The following is a 16,030-nucleotide window of genomic DNA, read 5'->3' on the forward strand; positions in this document are numbered from 1 at the left end:
GGCCAGTCAGAAAAGGACCTCTGCTTCTTTCCTCAGGTCTTCCACAACACCGCCCCCCACTACCTGCTCAGCCGAGCCCCTCGCCTCCTCCCTGCCAGGAAGGCTCTTCACCATGCACCACCTTTTTTCTCCATCTAACCCCCTCTGCCCTGGCATCGTCCCCTCCTTTGCTCTCGTCTTGGAGGAGGATCTGGGGGCAGCTTCTCCCCCAGGCTCGTGACCCTGCCCTCTGCCTCAGTCAGCCGCTCTGCCCAGTCCCTCCTTCCCTGATGCCTTCTCCCCGTACTGGACAAACCCTTCCTGGACCCCGCCATCCTCCAGCTGTTGGCCAGCCCTCTTTGGCCACTATGCTCAGGAAAGCCGTGTCTGTGCCCCTCCAGAGGTGGCTTCTGAGCCTGGCCCTCAGCTCTCCTCCCTGGGCTGCCAGTCGTCTCTTGATTTTTGAAGTTTTACTGCTGCCTTTTGTCTGGGTGGCTTATAGACCGGGGGCTGTTCCTGCCTCGAACCCAAGCCTTCTCTAGCACTGAAGACTTTTTAAAAATGCCTTTGTTTTGGTGTTGGTGGTGGTGGTGGTGGTTTTTTTGGTGAGGCAGTGGGGTTAAGTGACTTGCCCAGGGTCACACAGCTAGAACGTGTCAAGTGTCTGAGGTCATATTTGAACTCAGGTCCTCCTGATTCCAAAGTTGGCGCTCTATGCACTGCGCCACCTAGCTGCTCCTAAATGCATTTGTTTCTGACGGCAACGTATGCAGCTCGGCATCCCCGGAGTCTCTCGTGTCTCTGTTGTGAGGAAGAAGCCTGGTTGTTTTGATTACCCACCCCAATCATCACTTAAGTGGGTAGCCTTTTGTCTCTCCTCCTCCCTCTGACGACCTCCCCTGCCCTGTCCCTCCCTCCTCCTCTTCAGTTGCCGCCTCTGGCTCATCGTGTGGGGCCTTCTGTACCTGGGCCTTCTCCTCTTCCCCCTCCACTTGCCCGCGTTCTGTTGACGTCCCTCGGTACGGAAGATTCCCGGGGCTGCTCATCTTAGGAGTCCGAGGACTTTCAGGGCGGAAGGCATCTGGCAGCACTGAGTCCAGCCCCAGGCTAAACAGGAAGCCTCTTTCCAGTCTCCTCGACCAGTGGGCATCCAGCTTCTGCTTGGGGACCTCCAAGGGCAGGGACCATGCTGGGACAGTCATGGGGAGGGAAGTGTGCCTGACACGCAGTTTGAATTGGCCTTCCTGGGACTTGTGACGTCCCCCGTTGCTCCTGGTTCTACCTGTGGGGTGGCCAAGCAGAACAGAGCTCATGCCTCCTCCCTGTGACACAGTCCCTTCATTTACTCGAGCCTTCCTGAGCCTTCTCTGCTCCCAGCTCCTTCAGCTGATTCGTGGACGTCACGCCGAGCCAGGCCTCCCCTCCGAGTGCCGTCCAGCTCACCAAGGCCCTGCCTAAATGGTGGCGCCCGGGCCTAAGCGCCGGCCTCCGGGCAGAGGGGTGTGCCCCTCTCTCCTGGGAGCCAGTTGAACCGCCTAGATTCCCGTTTGCTTGCTGGACTGCCCCATCCCACTGATGACTCACTGAGCTTGTGGTCGTTTCAGACCCCAGAGAGTTTTCAGGCATGCTGTTGCTTAGCTAGACCTCTCCCCCATCCCCCATACTTGTGCATTGATTCCTTGAACCCGGGCCTTAGACTTTACATTTGACCTTATTAAGTTCTGACTCCTTAGATCCAGTCCAGCATTCCAGCTGGCATTGTGTCAGCTCCCCAGCTTTGTGCTGTCTGTGAATTGGTGAGCCTGCTGTGGACACCATTATCCAGGTCACTGAGAAGAACATGAAACAGCACAGGCTCGGCCCACGTCCTTGGGGTCCTCCGCCACAGACTTCTCCCCAAGCTGACATTGTTCTGTTAATGGCCGTTCTTTAGGGAGAGGCCGTTCGACTTGGTCCAGATCCACCTGATTTGCTCTTGTGGCTGATGTCTCCATGTTGTTTGTTCATAAGAATTGTGTGAGAGTCACTAAAGTTGAGGCAGACAGCACCGCCAGCCTTCCCTCCTGACCCAGGGACCCTCAGTCACAGAAGGAAATGAGGTTGGTCCGGTATGACCTGTTGGATGAAGCCAGGCTGATTCTCTGTGGTCGCTGCTTCCTTTTCTAGACAGTCATTGGCCATCCCTTTATGCTTTGTTCTGGAATTTTCCCAGGAATCAGAGTTGAGAACACTGACCTATTATTTTCAGATTCAGGTCAGCTTTTGCTCTTCTCCAGGCCTATGGGGCCTTTCTTATCCTTATCAGCCCTGATCTTTCTGAGGTCCCTGACAGAGGTCCAGCCGGATATCCCATCACCTAGTTTTTTTTTCCCAGGTCCAGAGATCTAGCTTGAATTCCTAGGGTCCTGCTTGGGGACATAGGCTCAGATCAGAAGAAAAGATTGCTTCTGCTTATCTGGGGGAATGGGGGGATGCGTTCTTGGCTTTGACTGGGTCTGCCTCAGGTAAAGCCCTGGCTGATGGAAACAGCTAATGAAGTAGATGCTTCTCCCTCTCCTCGTACATCCTGGCTGGGCAGCCTGGGGTCGGCTTCTGAGCCCCAGACTCCCGCAAGCCCAGATCCAGGCTCAACTGGTGGTCTTTTAGCCTTGTCCACGTGGCAGATTAGAAACATACCATTCAGTTGAGTTCTGCCTCCCCCATATCAGAACCCTGACCCTGAGTAAAGGAGTGAGTGAGGGGGGATTGAGTGCAGCCCCTAGGCAGTATGCATGTAGGGGGCATGGCAATAGGCCTGGGCTGTGCTCAGGGACTTGCCTGCAGGGAGCTCCCCATCAGGCCTGAAAAAAATCAAATGAGGAGATATGCAATGTGGCATAGGGCTGTGTTGGGGCAGGGTGGCTGGAAAGGGATCACAGGCCTGTGGTCTAGGGTCTGGAAGTCTGGGTCTGGTGGTGGGAGAGTGAGGAGTAGGGTGAGGGCCACGGTCACCAAAGCCGAGGGCTGCCCTGATGATGCTGGAGGATGTGATGTCCAGGCTGGTTCTTAGCTGGTCAGGAATTCCAGCCCCAGCCAGCTGCTCCTTGAAGATGTCAGTGAGGGGAGGAGGAGAAGAAAGGCAGGGATGATGGGTGGGAGCCAGAGGAAAGCAGAGTGCAGGGGGTCATGGGAATGGCTCATGTTTGGGGCGGGGGGACACAGATGAGAAGTGAAGCAGGGGAAGCCAGGGCCTGGGGACCAGGGGGTGGGGCTGGGATTGATATTGGAGGAGGGACTGAAGAAAAATGGAAGGGAGGGTTTGTGGGTGTCTCCAGGGCCATGATCTGGGCCCTCCCCCAATTGGTGACCTCACTGTCCCAGGGCTTTAGCTATCATCTCCAAACAGTTGATTTTCTGATCTGTTTATCCAGCCCTAACCTCTCTCTTGACCTCCAGTCCCAAATCCTAGCTGCCTTTTGGATATCTGGAATTGGTTTTTGTTTGGTTGGTTTTTTGCTAGGCAGTGGGTCTTGCCCAGGGTCACATAGCTAGTAAGTGTTATGTGTCTCAGGCTGGATTTGAACTCAGGTCCTCCTGACTTCAAGGCTGGAGCTTTATCCAGTGCACCACCTAGCTGCCCCTGGATGTCTGGAATTGGACTTTTCATAAACATCTAAATCTTAACATGTCCAGAGTCAGCCTTGTCATCTTCTTCCCCGGTCCCCTCCCATTCCAACTTCCCTGTTATTTGGAGGACCCCACCATCCTCTCGCTCCCCCAGGTTCCAAACCTTCATGTCCTCCCTTGCCTCCTTCCTCGCCCACCCCTCCACACACAGTCTCGCTAAGCCCTGCTGATTTGTCCCTGCACAGCCCCTGCCCAGGCCCAGCTCCCTCACCCACTGCCTTGACTCCTCATTGGAGCCTCTGCTTCCACCAACACTGACCTCACTGTGTCACTCCCGTGCTCCGGAAGCTTCACTGGCTCCCTCTTGCTGCCGATGCAGACTCTGCTTTTGTGCAGTGAAAGCCCTTCCCAGACTGATTTCCTAGTTCTTGCTCACATGTTTTGTGCCACCCAGTACCTGACTTGCTGCTCCTTGTATGTGACATTCATTTGAAATAGTAAGCATTTATTAAGCACCTACTCTGTGACAGGTGCTGTGCTAAGCTATAGGGATAGCAAAAACAGCCCCTGCCCTCAATGAGCTTACAGAATAACAGGGGAGAAAACAAGCAAGCAAGCATGTACAAACAGCTCCATACAGGATAAATGGGGGACATGAACAGAGAGAAGGCGCTGGAAGTAAGAGGCTTCCAAGAGAAGACGGGCTTCTAGCAGGGCCTGAAAGGAGGCCAGGGGTCACTAGTCAGAGTGGAGGACGGAGAGTGTTCCGGGCAGGGGCACAACCAGAGGGAATGCCAGGGCTCCGGGGGCCGGGTCACTGGATGGAGGAGGACACGGTGGGTTGAGGTTAGGAAGGGCTTTGAAGGCCAGGGAATTTTGTGTTTGATCTGGGAGGTGACAGGGAGCCCCTGGAGTTTATTGAGGAGGGGGGTGACGTGGTCAGACCTGAGCTTTAGGAAGATCACTGGGGGCTGAGTGGAGTGGGGAGAGACTGAGGCAGGCAGACCCCTACCCCTCAGCAGCCACTGCAGTAGTCCAGGTGTGAGGTGATGACAGTCTGCGGGGGGTGGGGGGGCTCATCGGAGAGACGGGCAGAGGTGAGATGGATCTGGTGGGTCAGAGAGGGGAGGGCTTGGCTGAGCTCAGGGGTCTCGAGAGGCTGCTGCCCTTCATGGCCTTGGAGGGTTTAGAGGGAAGATGAGTTCTGTTTTGGCCACGTCTGTAGGCCTTCAGGTGTGCCAGATGGAAGGTGGGGGGAGGTCAGGGCGGGAGGGTAGATCTGAGGATCCTCAGCCTAGAGGCCCAGGCTGTTGTCCTGCACTCCTGGGGCGTCGTCCCTTCTCCCTCCCCTTTCAGACCCCCTCATGTTGGTCAGGACTCCGCACAGCACCACCTTCACCCCCATTTTATGGCTGGTCTGTGTTCCTGTAGAACGGAAGCTCCTTGAGGCCAGGGGCTCTTCTGCTGTTGCCTTCGTAGCCTTGTGCCCAGCACAGAGCCTGGCACTCAGGAGCTGCTGGGAAATGGTTTTTTTTTAAGAAGAGAATTGATTTGAACTGGTGTGGCAAGAGGAAAGGTCTCCCTTGGGCTCCCCCCACGGGGCACAAGCAGGCAGTGCATAGAGGGTCAGCTGAGATGGGGGCTGGCCGCCCACCGTCCACTCGTGGGGCCAGAGAACAGAACAGGGCAGGGGACAAGGAAGCAGAGTCAGCCAAGTCCGGCTTCTTAGTTAGAAAGAGCTGCCTGAAAAGAAAAAAAGTAAAATTAAAAAAATAAAAATAAATTAAAAAAAAGAAGAAAATAAAAAAGAGCTGCCTTGGCAGGTAGTGACCTCCCTGTCAGAACAGCGTTAGCAGAGGCCCCACGGCCATTTGTTAGATTGATTTCCACAGGCTAGTCCAGCTATTCTGGGCTCTTAGGAGGCTTTGGCCCTGAGCCACACCTGGACTTGAATTTGTTTTGGGGGTGGCCCCAGGGGGTCCAGCCATTGCAGTTTGGGGCTTTCAGAGGTCAGGAGTTCGAGCGTTCCTGCAGTGAACTGGAGGTTGAGTTATTGGGGGGAGGAGTACTGCTAATTTAATGAGGGAGAAGAGCCAAGCTTAGGATTCCCCCCTTCCCCCACTTCCTGCCAGCGAAGCTACCTCCCCCAGGCTTGTCCAGGGCCTGACAGCTCCGTGTTCCTGGGATAATGACACAGTGGCTTTGCCGACAGCAGAAAATTTGCTGGTTTTTTCCCCGGGTGAGCAGTGAGCCCAGCATGTCTTCTCTGTGAGCCCCCACCCCCCAGCTTCCTGCTCCAGCAGGAGAAAGGACTTCATTAAAATACCAGGGGAGAGAAAGGGCACGTCCGTCATCATGAGTCCTCACTGGGCTCTGGCTCCATAATTCTGCTAATGAAGGGACATGAGGCTCCCCAGGCCCCCGCCTCCTGGGCCCTCAGCTCTGGCCCCTGCCAGTGCAGGTGAGGGAGGAGGCCATCAGCTGCCGGCCCGTCCTCCAGAGCCTCCAAGGCTGGGGACAAGGGCGGGGGGTGGGAGGCAGAGCTTGGGCCTTAAACACACTTGTCCTGAAGATGAATCGAGGCCTGGGGCTGAGGATGGGGGCAGGAGTGTGCCCCTGGGGGTGGAGCCCCGGCAGAGATCAGTGGACATAAGGTGGATCCCTGGCAAAGGCGGAGAGGGGCTCGTTGAAGGGTGCAGTCAGGACAACACTCCTGGCACCCAGCTCCTTCTCCCTTCCTTCCCACCGCTGCAGCCAGCTGGGGCAGAGGGCAAAGCTCCTGGGTTCGAGTCCTGGCTCTGATAGCTGTAAGTCTGTTCCCCTTGCTGGGTCTGTAAAAGGAGAACCAGAGGGCCTTCAAGGCCCTTAGATCTGTGATCTGATAGACCTGGCCTTGGACAGTGGCTGGCTGTGTGATCCTAGGAGAGTCACTTCCCCTCTGAGCCTGTTTACAAACTAGACACCCTCTGTGGTTCCTTCCAGCTCTCAGTCTGTGCCGTCCTCTTACGCACTGTGGCTTTGCAGGTCATCAGCTTCCTCTGCTGTACCCCCTGCTCCTCAAACGCCCCCAGGGGCAGTAACAGACATGAGGTCACTACCGTGGTCCAGAAGCCTCTTGTCCTTCCATCCCACTCTTTCCTAAACCTGTTCCCCACCTTCATCCTGTTCCATGGTCCTCATCTTGTAGACCCATTAGCATCCTTTCTTGGGGCATTCAGGCCATCCCACACCTTAGCCCTGGGTTACCCCTACCCCCCATCTACCTTTTCTGTGCCCTATCTTGTGCTGTTGAGAAGGCTGGAGGAAGCCACACCAGCTTGCTGACTGTGCCAAAGACAGAGCTTCAGCTCAGTGAGCATTTATGAAAGTCCTACTATGTGCTGGGTGTGGAGGGTGCCAGTACAGAAAAGAAACTATTGCTTTTCCTCTTAGGGCTGGCATTCTACCAGGGTGAGGAGGGGGGAAGTGGAAAGAAACTAGGTCACTTCACGTTTGAGGAGCGGTCAAATCTGATAATTTAGGGGGTCAGCAAAGTAGGTGGCCAAGGAGCTGCACCTTGCAGAGAGCTGGAAAATGAGGCAGGTGAGCACTTCAGCAGTGGAGGATAGGAGATGAAGGGCCATGTGGAAGGGGCCAGACTGGGAGGGCTTTGGGGGTCCCCAGGACCTGCAGGAAAGGCAGTCACAGCAGACTTGAAGATTGCTTTGGGCTATGGGGAAGAGGGACAGGAAGGCTGGGAAGCCATGGCAGTGAGCTTAAGAGGGAGAGCCTGCGTTAGAGGCCCGTCTGCGGCCTGCCAGTACTCCAGCTCTGCCCTGATCACCCTGGGAGGGTCTGCCGAGCCCCTCCCTGACCCTCATGCTTCTGTAAGTGATGGTCTTAGAGAGTCACTCAGGGCACTGAAGAGTGCACAGCCAGGACAGGTCGCAGGCCCTGGTCTTCCTAACTTTGAGGCCAGCCTTGTAGTCTCTAGGCCACACTGCCTCTTGCTTGGCAGTAGTAGGTGTCTGATGAATGGTGAGTTGAATTGAACCAGATTCTCTTCTCATGACTCCCTCCTCCCCATGACATCATCCTGTACTACCTCTTCTCCCCACACCTGCCCTATCTCTGATGACAAGGCGGCAGGCCTCAGTATTTCTCCCTTGATGACATCCGGCAGATTGCCACCTCTGTCATCCATCCCTCTCTCTCTCTTATCTTCAGTCTCTCCCTGTCTGCTGGCTGCTTCCTTCCTGCCTGCAGGCAAACCCGTATCTCTCCCCTCAGGACCATCTGGATATCTCCCCTCCTTGCTATCTGACTTCTAGCCTCATGACTTGACTGAGACTGTCTTCTCCAACCTTGGCGATGATCTCTCTTCTTGAAAAGTAGATTGTTAATGATATCATTTGGTTTTGAGTTTCCGCCGTATCCCCCTCCTTTGGAGCCAGGCTTGGTCTTTATCTTTTCGCCCCATTTCGGTGGCTTTCCATTTCCATTGTGAGAGCCCTTTGCAGATTGCTTTCTGGGTTCTGCTTCCTTCACTCTGCACCAGTTCAAGCGAGTCTTCACACGCTTCTTGTATTCATCAAGTTCATTGTTCAGACAGTACGAGATTCCATTTCATTCACAGACCTCAGCATGTTCTGCCATTCCCCAGTCTGTGGGCATCTGTTTGTTTTCCGGTTCTTTGCTATCACAAGAAAAGTGCTGAGTACTTTAAGGTTTATGGAACCTTTCTTTTTGTCAGTGACCACTTCAGAGTTAATGCACAGAAGTGGAATCTCAGATTCAAAGGGCACAGACTTTTTAGTCAGTTGCTTTGCGTGATTCCACATTGTTTTCCAGGACAGCTGGACTAATTCCCAGCCCCACCAACAGTGCGTTAGTGTGCCTGTCTTCTTACAGCCCCTCCGACACTGACTGTGCCCATCTTTGGTCATTTTGCAGGGTTCAAGGTAAAACTGCACGGTTGTTTGACTTGCATTTCTCTGATCGTGAGTGATTTGGAGCATTCTCTTGTGTGCTTGTGAATAGTTTGTGCTTTTTTTAGAGAATCATTTGCATCTATCCTTTGGCCACTGTCTACTGAGGAATGACTTCGGGTTCTATATATTTTGGGTAAGAGATATTCGATACCAAGATTTCTTCTCTATCCAACAGCTTCCCTAGATATGTTAATTTTGTTAGTGGAAAAGCTTTTCAACTTCAAGTAATCAAAACTATATTATCTTTTGTATCAATGATCTCTTAAATTGCCAGATCTAATGGCCTCTTCTTAATCTTAATGGTTTTTTTCTTCTTTCTCTGAAGCCTTTGACGCTGTTGATTTTTTAAAAATATTACGTCTTAATTTTCCCTGATCTCTAACTGAAATTCAACATTCCCTTCAGTTTAAAAATGTGATTCTGAGAAGGGCTCCACAGGCTTCAGCGGACTGCCTGCTAGGGTGGTCCAGAATACAGGCAAGGTTAAGAATCTTTGTCCTGGGTGCAGGGATCTCCTCAGCACCCGTGGGTTCATTGTCTTTATGCGAAGGATCTGTGGGTGTCCTGTAGGCATCCTAAGCTCAGCAAGGTCACAGCTGAACTCCATCTTTTCCCCCAAAGCCTTCTCTCTCTTCCTGACTTCCTTGTTCCTGTCAAGGGACACACACATACGTGTGCGCACTTGTCTCTTTCCGGATCTCTTCCATTTTATTTTTTGTAACATCTCTCCAATCCACACCCTCCCCTTCATTCATCTGATTCAGGCTCTCCGCCTCTCCTGGATTATTGCACAGGCCTCTGGTTTGGTCTCCCTGCCTCCAGCCTTGCTTCTCTCCAAAGGGCGGGTCTGACCACGTTCACTCCAGAGGCTGCTGAGTGCTTCTGGGACAAAGACCAGCCCCCTTTGTTAGGCCTTTGAAGCATGTGCCAGGTTGGCTGCAGCCTCCCTTGGGACCTCCCTCTGTGCCTTCTGCGGGCCCTTCCCGTGGGCCTTGCTCCTTACTCTGAAGCCTCTGCCTCTGCACGAGCTGGCTGTGCAGCCTGGAATTCTCTTCTTGCCTCCAGCGGCCCCTGGAAGCTTTGCGTTTCTTTTACAACAGCTCAGGTCCCACCTTTGGCAGGAGGCTGCTCCCCGTCCCCCCTCCCCTCACTGTCAGATGACTTTCCATCTCTGGCATTGCTCACAGGTCCCCAGTGATGTGCGCGTTGTCTGCCCCATCTGAATATGAGCTCCTCGGAGGCAGAAGTTGTTTCTGTCTCCAGTACCTAGTACAGTACCTGACACACAGTAGGCTCTTAATAAATGCTTGTCAGTGAGCTGCTTCTTTGGAGTCAAGCTTGATAAGATTCAGTGCAACAGGGATAAATGTAAAGCACGCCACGTGGGTTCCAAAGTAAATCTTGTGAGCATGAGATGGGAGGAGGCCTGGAAGACAGCAGACCCTGGCAAGGAGTCAGCTTGGTGAAGGGCCTTGATCCTGCACTTTGAGGATGACTTATTTGAAGCGCACAGATGAGCTCTGCGATCCTGCGGGCCCTAAAAATACAAGTCTGTGGCGTCAGCATGTTGAGACCCCAGAGCATGGGCGAATGGCCTTTAAGGACCCGAAGGGCGGGCCGGGCCTGGCCAAGCCTGAGCCGAGGAGGGGCACCCAGGGCCCGGGTGCTAGCCTCTCTCCTCCAGTAACCTGATGGAGGATTTGTCTGCTCCATGACGGCAGAGGCCTCTTTCTGCTTGAGGACCCCTCCTGGCTGCCCACTGTGTTTCAGGGCTTCCCCTCCCTCGGGATCTTGCATCCCCTCAATTTCACCACAGCAGCCCCCACCCCCTCTTCCTCACCATCACGCCCAGCCCCCTCATGCAGATCTTCCTTCCTCCAGTTCAGATGGATGTGTCAGTGTCCGGGCTGCATCGCTGTCAGCTCGGAGGCCTTCACTGGCTTTCTAGTGCTTCTGAGGCCCCTGCCAGTGTGGTTTTGTGCTTCTGTTGACTCCCCTGCCTGGAAGGCTCATTCCCTTTCTCCTCCAGGAAGTCCCTCCCCCTTTTCTGATGGTCCCAGGTCCACCCCCACCCCCCAAGGCCTCACCAGACACACTGTGCTTGTCTCCCATGCCTGTTCCATGGGAAGGCAGGGGCATGTGACTAAGCCCAGCCTCCGTTCTCCCCTGTCGCCTCCATAGCCCAGGACTGAAGGCTCTGCACCCGCGGGTACTGTCATTGATGTTTCCAAGACTCATTTGGTTGTTGACTTGGGCCTGAGAGATGGGGGTGGCCGCAGGAGGTCAGTGACCACAGCCCTGAGGCCGGGCAGAAGACGAGGGCTGGTGATGGCCAGAGGCACACGTGCACGGGGGCCCCCCCTGTGGTGTGGCCTGCTCCACTTCTAGGCATCTCTGAGGCTCCAGTGGAGCTTTGGGCACTGCTCTCCTGTCCCTGGCAGCTCTTCCATCTGCTCCTGCAGAGACTCCAGGCCTTTCCCATCCTAGTTCATAGGACCCTGCATCTAGAGCTGGGAGGGCCCTTGGAGGCCCTGGAGTCCAACCTTCATTTTAGAGATGGGGAGGCTGAAGCCCAGAGGGGTGAAGAGATTTCCCCAAGGTCACACAGGTGGCAGAGGTCCCCCGGACACTCCCCAACTTATCCATTTCCCTCATAAACCACAGCACAAAGAACCAGGGCACAATTCCCCAAAAATGCTCCTAGCAAGGCTGGCCGTGACTGTGACATCAACAGGGGAAGCATCCGGTCTCCCCCCAGCTCCCTAAATCCAGGCCAGGAGCTGCCTGGCTTTGCCCCTCTGACTGCTCCGTGTCTTAGAGCCTGGTGCAGACAGCACTAAGTTGGGAGGGAGCGTAGGCACCCCTGGTGATGGAGCCACGATCGTGGTGGGCTGGAGCACTGGCCTGTCTGAGAAGATGAGTTCAGAAGGAGCCAATGCAAAGTCTGATGCTTGGGTTCAAGAACTCAGCTTCCCAAGTACAAGGTGGAGGTGGTATGATTAGACTAAAGACTGAAAAAGATCCGGGGGTCTTTGTGGCCTGCCAGCATGCTCAGGATGGGTCAGCAGGACAGTGCCACAACCACAGCGGGCTAATGGGATGACATGAGTCTGCATGAAGAAAATCCAGAGGAGGGAGGGCAAGATGAGGAGGCCCAGAGAGGAGAAGACTGAGGGCATGAAACAGCTGGGTTTGGTTTCCTCAGGGCTGTCCAATGGAGAAGGAATTAGCCTGGGTCTGCTCAGCTCCCGAACCAGGGAGCAGAGCTGCAGAGAGGCAGCTGTTCCAGGGCGAGGGGGGCTACAGGAGAGGCAGGGCAGGCCCCCTTTATTAGAGGAGGGCTCTCAGCAGCAGCTGGACAGCCACCGGTCAGCCCTGTTGGGGCGGAGAGTCCTTCAGGGTCTGGGTTAGACTGGACGCTGCCGAGGCCCCTTCCAGCTTTGACCCCCATTGCTCTGTAATGTATCTCTTGCTTTTTCTGGCTTTCTGTGCCTGTCTGGTTCTCTCTGACTCTGGGGTTTTGACTTTCTCTGTGTCTGACTCAGTTTACCACTGGCTTTGTGCCTGTGTTTCTGAGATTGTCTTGTTCTCAGGGCCGCTGGCCTGGCCGCAGAAAGGCATATCCATCTCTGGCAGGTGTCCAATCATAGAGAGGAGACCAGGGTCCAGGCCCTGCCCTCTGAGAGTGCTGTTTTTCACGTCAGTGTGAGTGGGCTGAAATCTGCAGGGGCCAGGGGATCTTTTGGAAGAAGGAGACGTACCCTGGGATTCCCTGTGAGGAATGGAGAAAGGTCAGGGCAGCAGGAGCCTCTGGTGCAGCTCCCGTGCCTGGAGCCTGGGAGGACGGATGAGGCTTCAGAGATGAGGGGCGGGGGTGGGGAGGGAGGATGGAGGGGAGCTCAGGGGGGTGGGTGGGCGGGCGGATAGCATTAACAGCTCGACCTAATGAGAGGGAAGAGGCTAGAGCAGTGGCAAGCCGGGAAATGCATTTCAGCCGCCAAGTAGAAGCCGGGCTGCTGGCCCAACATCCTCAGGAAGTAATTAAGGCTCCGATTGGCCACAGGCCGGGGCGTCTGGAGCTCATTCATCCGCTGCAGGCCCCAGCTGGGAGAGTCGCAGGGAGTCCCTGAGAGTATTCAGAGAGCAGGTGGAGGGGAGTGAGGACCCAAGCAGCCGTCCCAGACCCTGCCCTCGGGGGACTGTCAGTTTGGGGAGCCAGAGGAGGGGAGCAGCCCTAGGCTCTCTACCTTTAGGGGTCTCATGGTCTAGGGGGGATGGAGGGGGGACAGCCCTGGCCCTTCCCCCAGTGACCCAGATATGGGTGCAGACAGGGCTCAGATCTGAGGGTCCTGGAATGCCAGGCTCAGGTCTTTGAACCTGACCTCCTAGGCAGTAGGGAGCCACCGTGGTCAGATCTCGGCATGCAGGGGATCAGTGTGGCTCCTTATAATAGGCTATTTTGGCAGTACCCCAGCCTCTTGGGCTGGGCCACCACTCCCTGAGACTGAGTCAGGTCTTTTCACCCCCAGGATCCAGTGAATCCTTGGGGAGGTTTGGTCTAGACAGTCAGGCATTTAGGAGGGCCCACTCTGTGCCAGGTACTGGTTTGGGCACTGGGGGTATGGATGCAGATGTTGGAATCCCTGCCTTCAAGGAGTTTCCATTTTCAGGAGGTGAAGGGGAGAACGTACACAATGTATGAACACAGATGCGCATACAAAACAAAAATCAAAGCTGTCTGAGGGTGGGGAGTGTCGGGCAGAAAAGGCCGGCCTTGGGAGGAAACAATAGGCTGACCGTAAGAGGCGAAGGTGGGGAGGGGGTTCATTCCAGGCATGAAGTACAGCCTGTGCAAAGACATGGACTCTGGAGATGGCTTGATGGCGTGTCTGGGTAACAGCAAGGCCAGTTTGACTGGGCTCTGGCCTGAGTTCCCTCGGGACAGAAGGCAGGGCAGCTTCAGCGCAAGCCCCCTCCCCCTCTGATCAGGGCTAGCAGAGGAGCCAGGATGGCTGATGTCTTGAGGGCACTTTTAGGGCTACAGGGTGCTTTGCTTTCATTATCTCCTTTGGTCCCCACAGGGACCTGTGAGGGAGGTGCTGTTATCAGCCCTGTTTTACAGATGAGGCCACTGAGGTGCAGAGAATCTGCCAGGATTGCCCAACTCGTGTGTGTGGAACAGGGGGACTAGAGAGGAGCCTGTGTGGAGGGGGGGACCAGAAGTGGCCTATCTCAGGGTAGATGGGCCCCATGATGTGGGCAGACTGCCTTAGCCTGGCAGACGTGGCCTCAGGTGGTTTCACTGGGGGTGGAGGGTGCCGTCATGGGAATTGGGTGGGACGACAGTATCTGGGCTGGGGCTCTCTGCCACCAACTTGTTGGGAACAAGTCCTGGGGAGCCCAGGCTGGTCTCCCCCTGGCCCTAAGCCCAGGCTTCAAGCTGTTTGGAGCACCCTCTGCAGAGAGGCTACCCCAGGGGTGGCCAGGCTCCTTTCCTCATGGGGTGCTATGGGCAGGACGGTAGGGGCCTGGGGGAGGGGCTTAGAGCCCCCTCTGGTGGGCCTGGACTTTTGCACCCTGTGTCCTCCCAGTCTGGACTGCATCTGTAGGGCAGGAAATTCTCAGAGTGAGGAGGACAGGCCTCTGAGGGCCCCTTTGACAAGCCTCTCAGGGGGCCTCTGCCCCTGCTAGAACACTTCTCCTTACAAGGAGCTCACTTCAGCCACATGTGCCCAGAATAACACCCCCCCCCCCCCACAGCTCTCAGTGACTTTCTCAGTGACCTCTGGCCCCAGTTGGCCTCTTGGTACTCCTGGCTCTGCCCTTGGGCCAGGCTGAGTCTCCCCTCCCCATGACCCAGCCCTTTGTGTATCCTTCTGTCCTGTGGTTCCTTCCTGTGTCACAGGCTCCAGGCCCTTCCCCATCTCAGTGCCCAGAGCACGACTTCGGCCCTCTGGATGTGGTCTGAGCAGGGCTCTCAGCTCCCTGGACCTTCCCAGGAGCCCCTATCTCACAGGCTGTGCCTCTCTCCACTGTAGGTCTGCTGCTCGTCTTGGCCATGGCCCTGGAGGCTGCCCCTCGGTGGGTGATGGTCCCACTGCTGCCCACTCTTGTGTTCTTTGGATTCGCAGTGGGCGCCTTGGCAGACAGTAAGTCCCCTCTCACTTCCTATGATCCCCATTAGGCGTCTGCTTGCGTGCAGGGAGGAAGAAGCCCATCTGCTAAGCTTGGAGGGAGGCCCCTGGGAAGAGGGAGAGTCTATACAAAGGTGAGAGAGAGAAGGTCAGGTTTGGTTGGGGGGACAGAAGAAGGCTGGTTTAGATGAGCAATGTGAAATGAGATGACGGGTAGCTGGGGGCCCCCGAGGCCTGAGGAAGCTCCCGGTCAGGCTGGAGCAGCCGCTGTGGGAGTCCAGGTGTGAGAGGAGGGGGCGAATTCTAGAGATGCTGCAGAGGGGAAATCTACAGTGCTTGGGATGGCTTGGATATGGGGGGGAGGGGGAGATGAGAGAGAGGGGAGTTTAGGGGGATACCTGGCTGGGCCAGAATGAGAGCAGAGAGGAAGGAGAGGCTCTGGGCAGGGCTGGGCCTTGGCAGCTCACGTTCTGACAGTGGCTGACCTGTGGTTGGCTGGGCAGGGCTGGGGAGGCTGCTAGACTTTGGCCTGGGCTCTGGGCGTTGGTCTAGAAGGGAGGAGGGGCTGAGCACAGGGGCTCAAGGCCTTGGGATCCTGGAGGGGGCTGGAGGAAACTGAGGCAGCCCAGAGTTGGGAGGGGCAGGCCCTAGGCTCATTGCTCCTGGCTCTGCTCCAAGGGCTGGACCCCCGAACCCTGCCCCTAAATGCCCATGGGAAGAGCTGGCTGTTCCCTTCCCCTCCCCGCCTGCACTCTGCTCTGTGGGGGTGGGGCCTGGCTGCTGGTCTGACGGGTTTGCAGGCTGAGGCTGGCTGGGAGTTGGAGTGGGGGTGGGGCTTCTCCAGCAGGCCCTCTGGGCCCTCCTGCCTGCTCAGCCCTGCCCCCTCCTTATGGGTACACAGGTGCCTATGAGGAGGGGAAGCAACCTGCTGCTGGGGAACGTACCGGGGTGGGGGGCCAGGCCTGGAGCCAGGGGAAGGCCCTGATTGAAGCTCTGCTGTTGGGCTCCATCTTCTTCCCTGGCACCTGGCCCCCGCCTTCCCTTCCCTTTGCCCCAGGCCCTGGGGACTTGCTGAGGGAGTGGGTTCTGGCTGAAAGGCCCCCTTCCCTAATGTTCTACCCAGAGTCAAGGCTGCCTTCAGGGAGCTCCCAGGACAGGGAGACCCAAGGAGAGGCCCAGACCCAGAGCTCTGAGAATCAGCACCAGGGCCCATCTTGTGATGACAATATAGTGGGTGTGGCCCAGACCTGAGGTCAGCGTAGGCCCCTTTCAAGCCCCTGTCTTACCACCAAGGTCATCGGTATCTGGTCCAGGCTTGCTCCCCCAGCCAAACTGGCCTTT

General features: G+C 56.0%; 1 protein-coding gene across 1 annotated transcript in view; it reads left to right on the forward strand.

Moving 5' to 3' along the window:
* The window catches only part of PTPRF (protein tyrosine phosphatase receptor type F), a 101,115-nt gene that overhangs the window by 5,209 nt on the left and 79,876 nt on the right, over positions 1–16,030 (forward strand). The window contains 1 exon segment of the mRNA XM_078156594.1: positions 14,594–14,704. Coding sequence (XP_078012720.1) covers positions 14,614–14,704 — 91 coding nt within the window. The 5' untranslated portion in view covers positions 14,594–14,613.

This window comes from Phascolarctos cinereus, unplaced genomic scaffold, assembly GCF_003287225.1.
Source record: "Phascolarctos cinereus isolate Bilbo 61053 unplaced genomic scaffold, phaCin_HiC Scaffold_5;HRSCAF=322, whole genome shotgun sequence".
NCBI lineage: Eukaryota > Metazoa > Chordata > Mammalia > Diprotodontia > Phascolarctidae > Phascolarctos > Phascolarctos cinereus.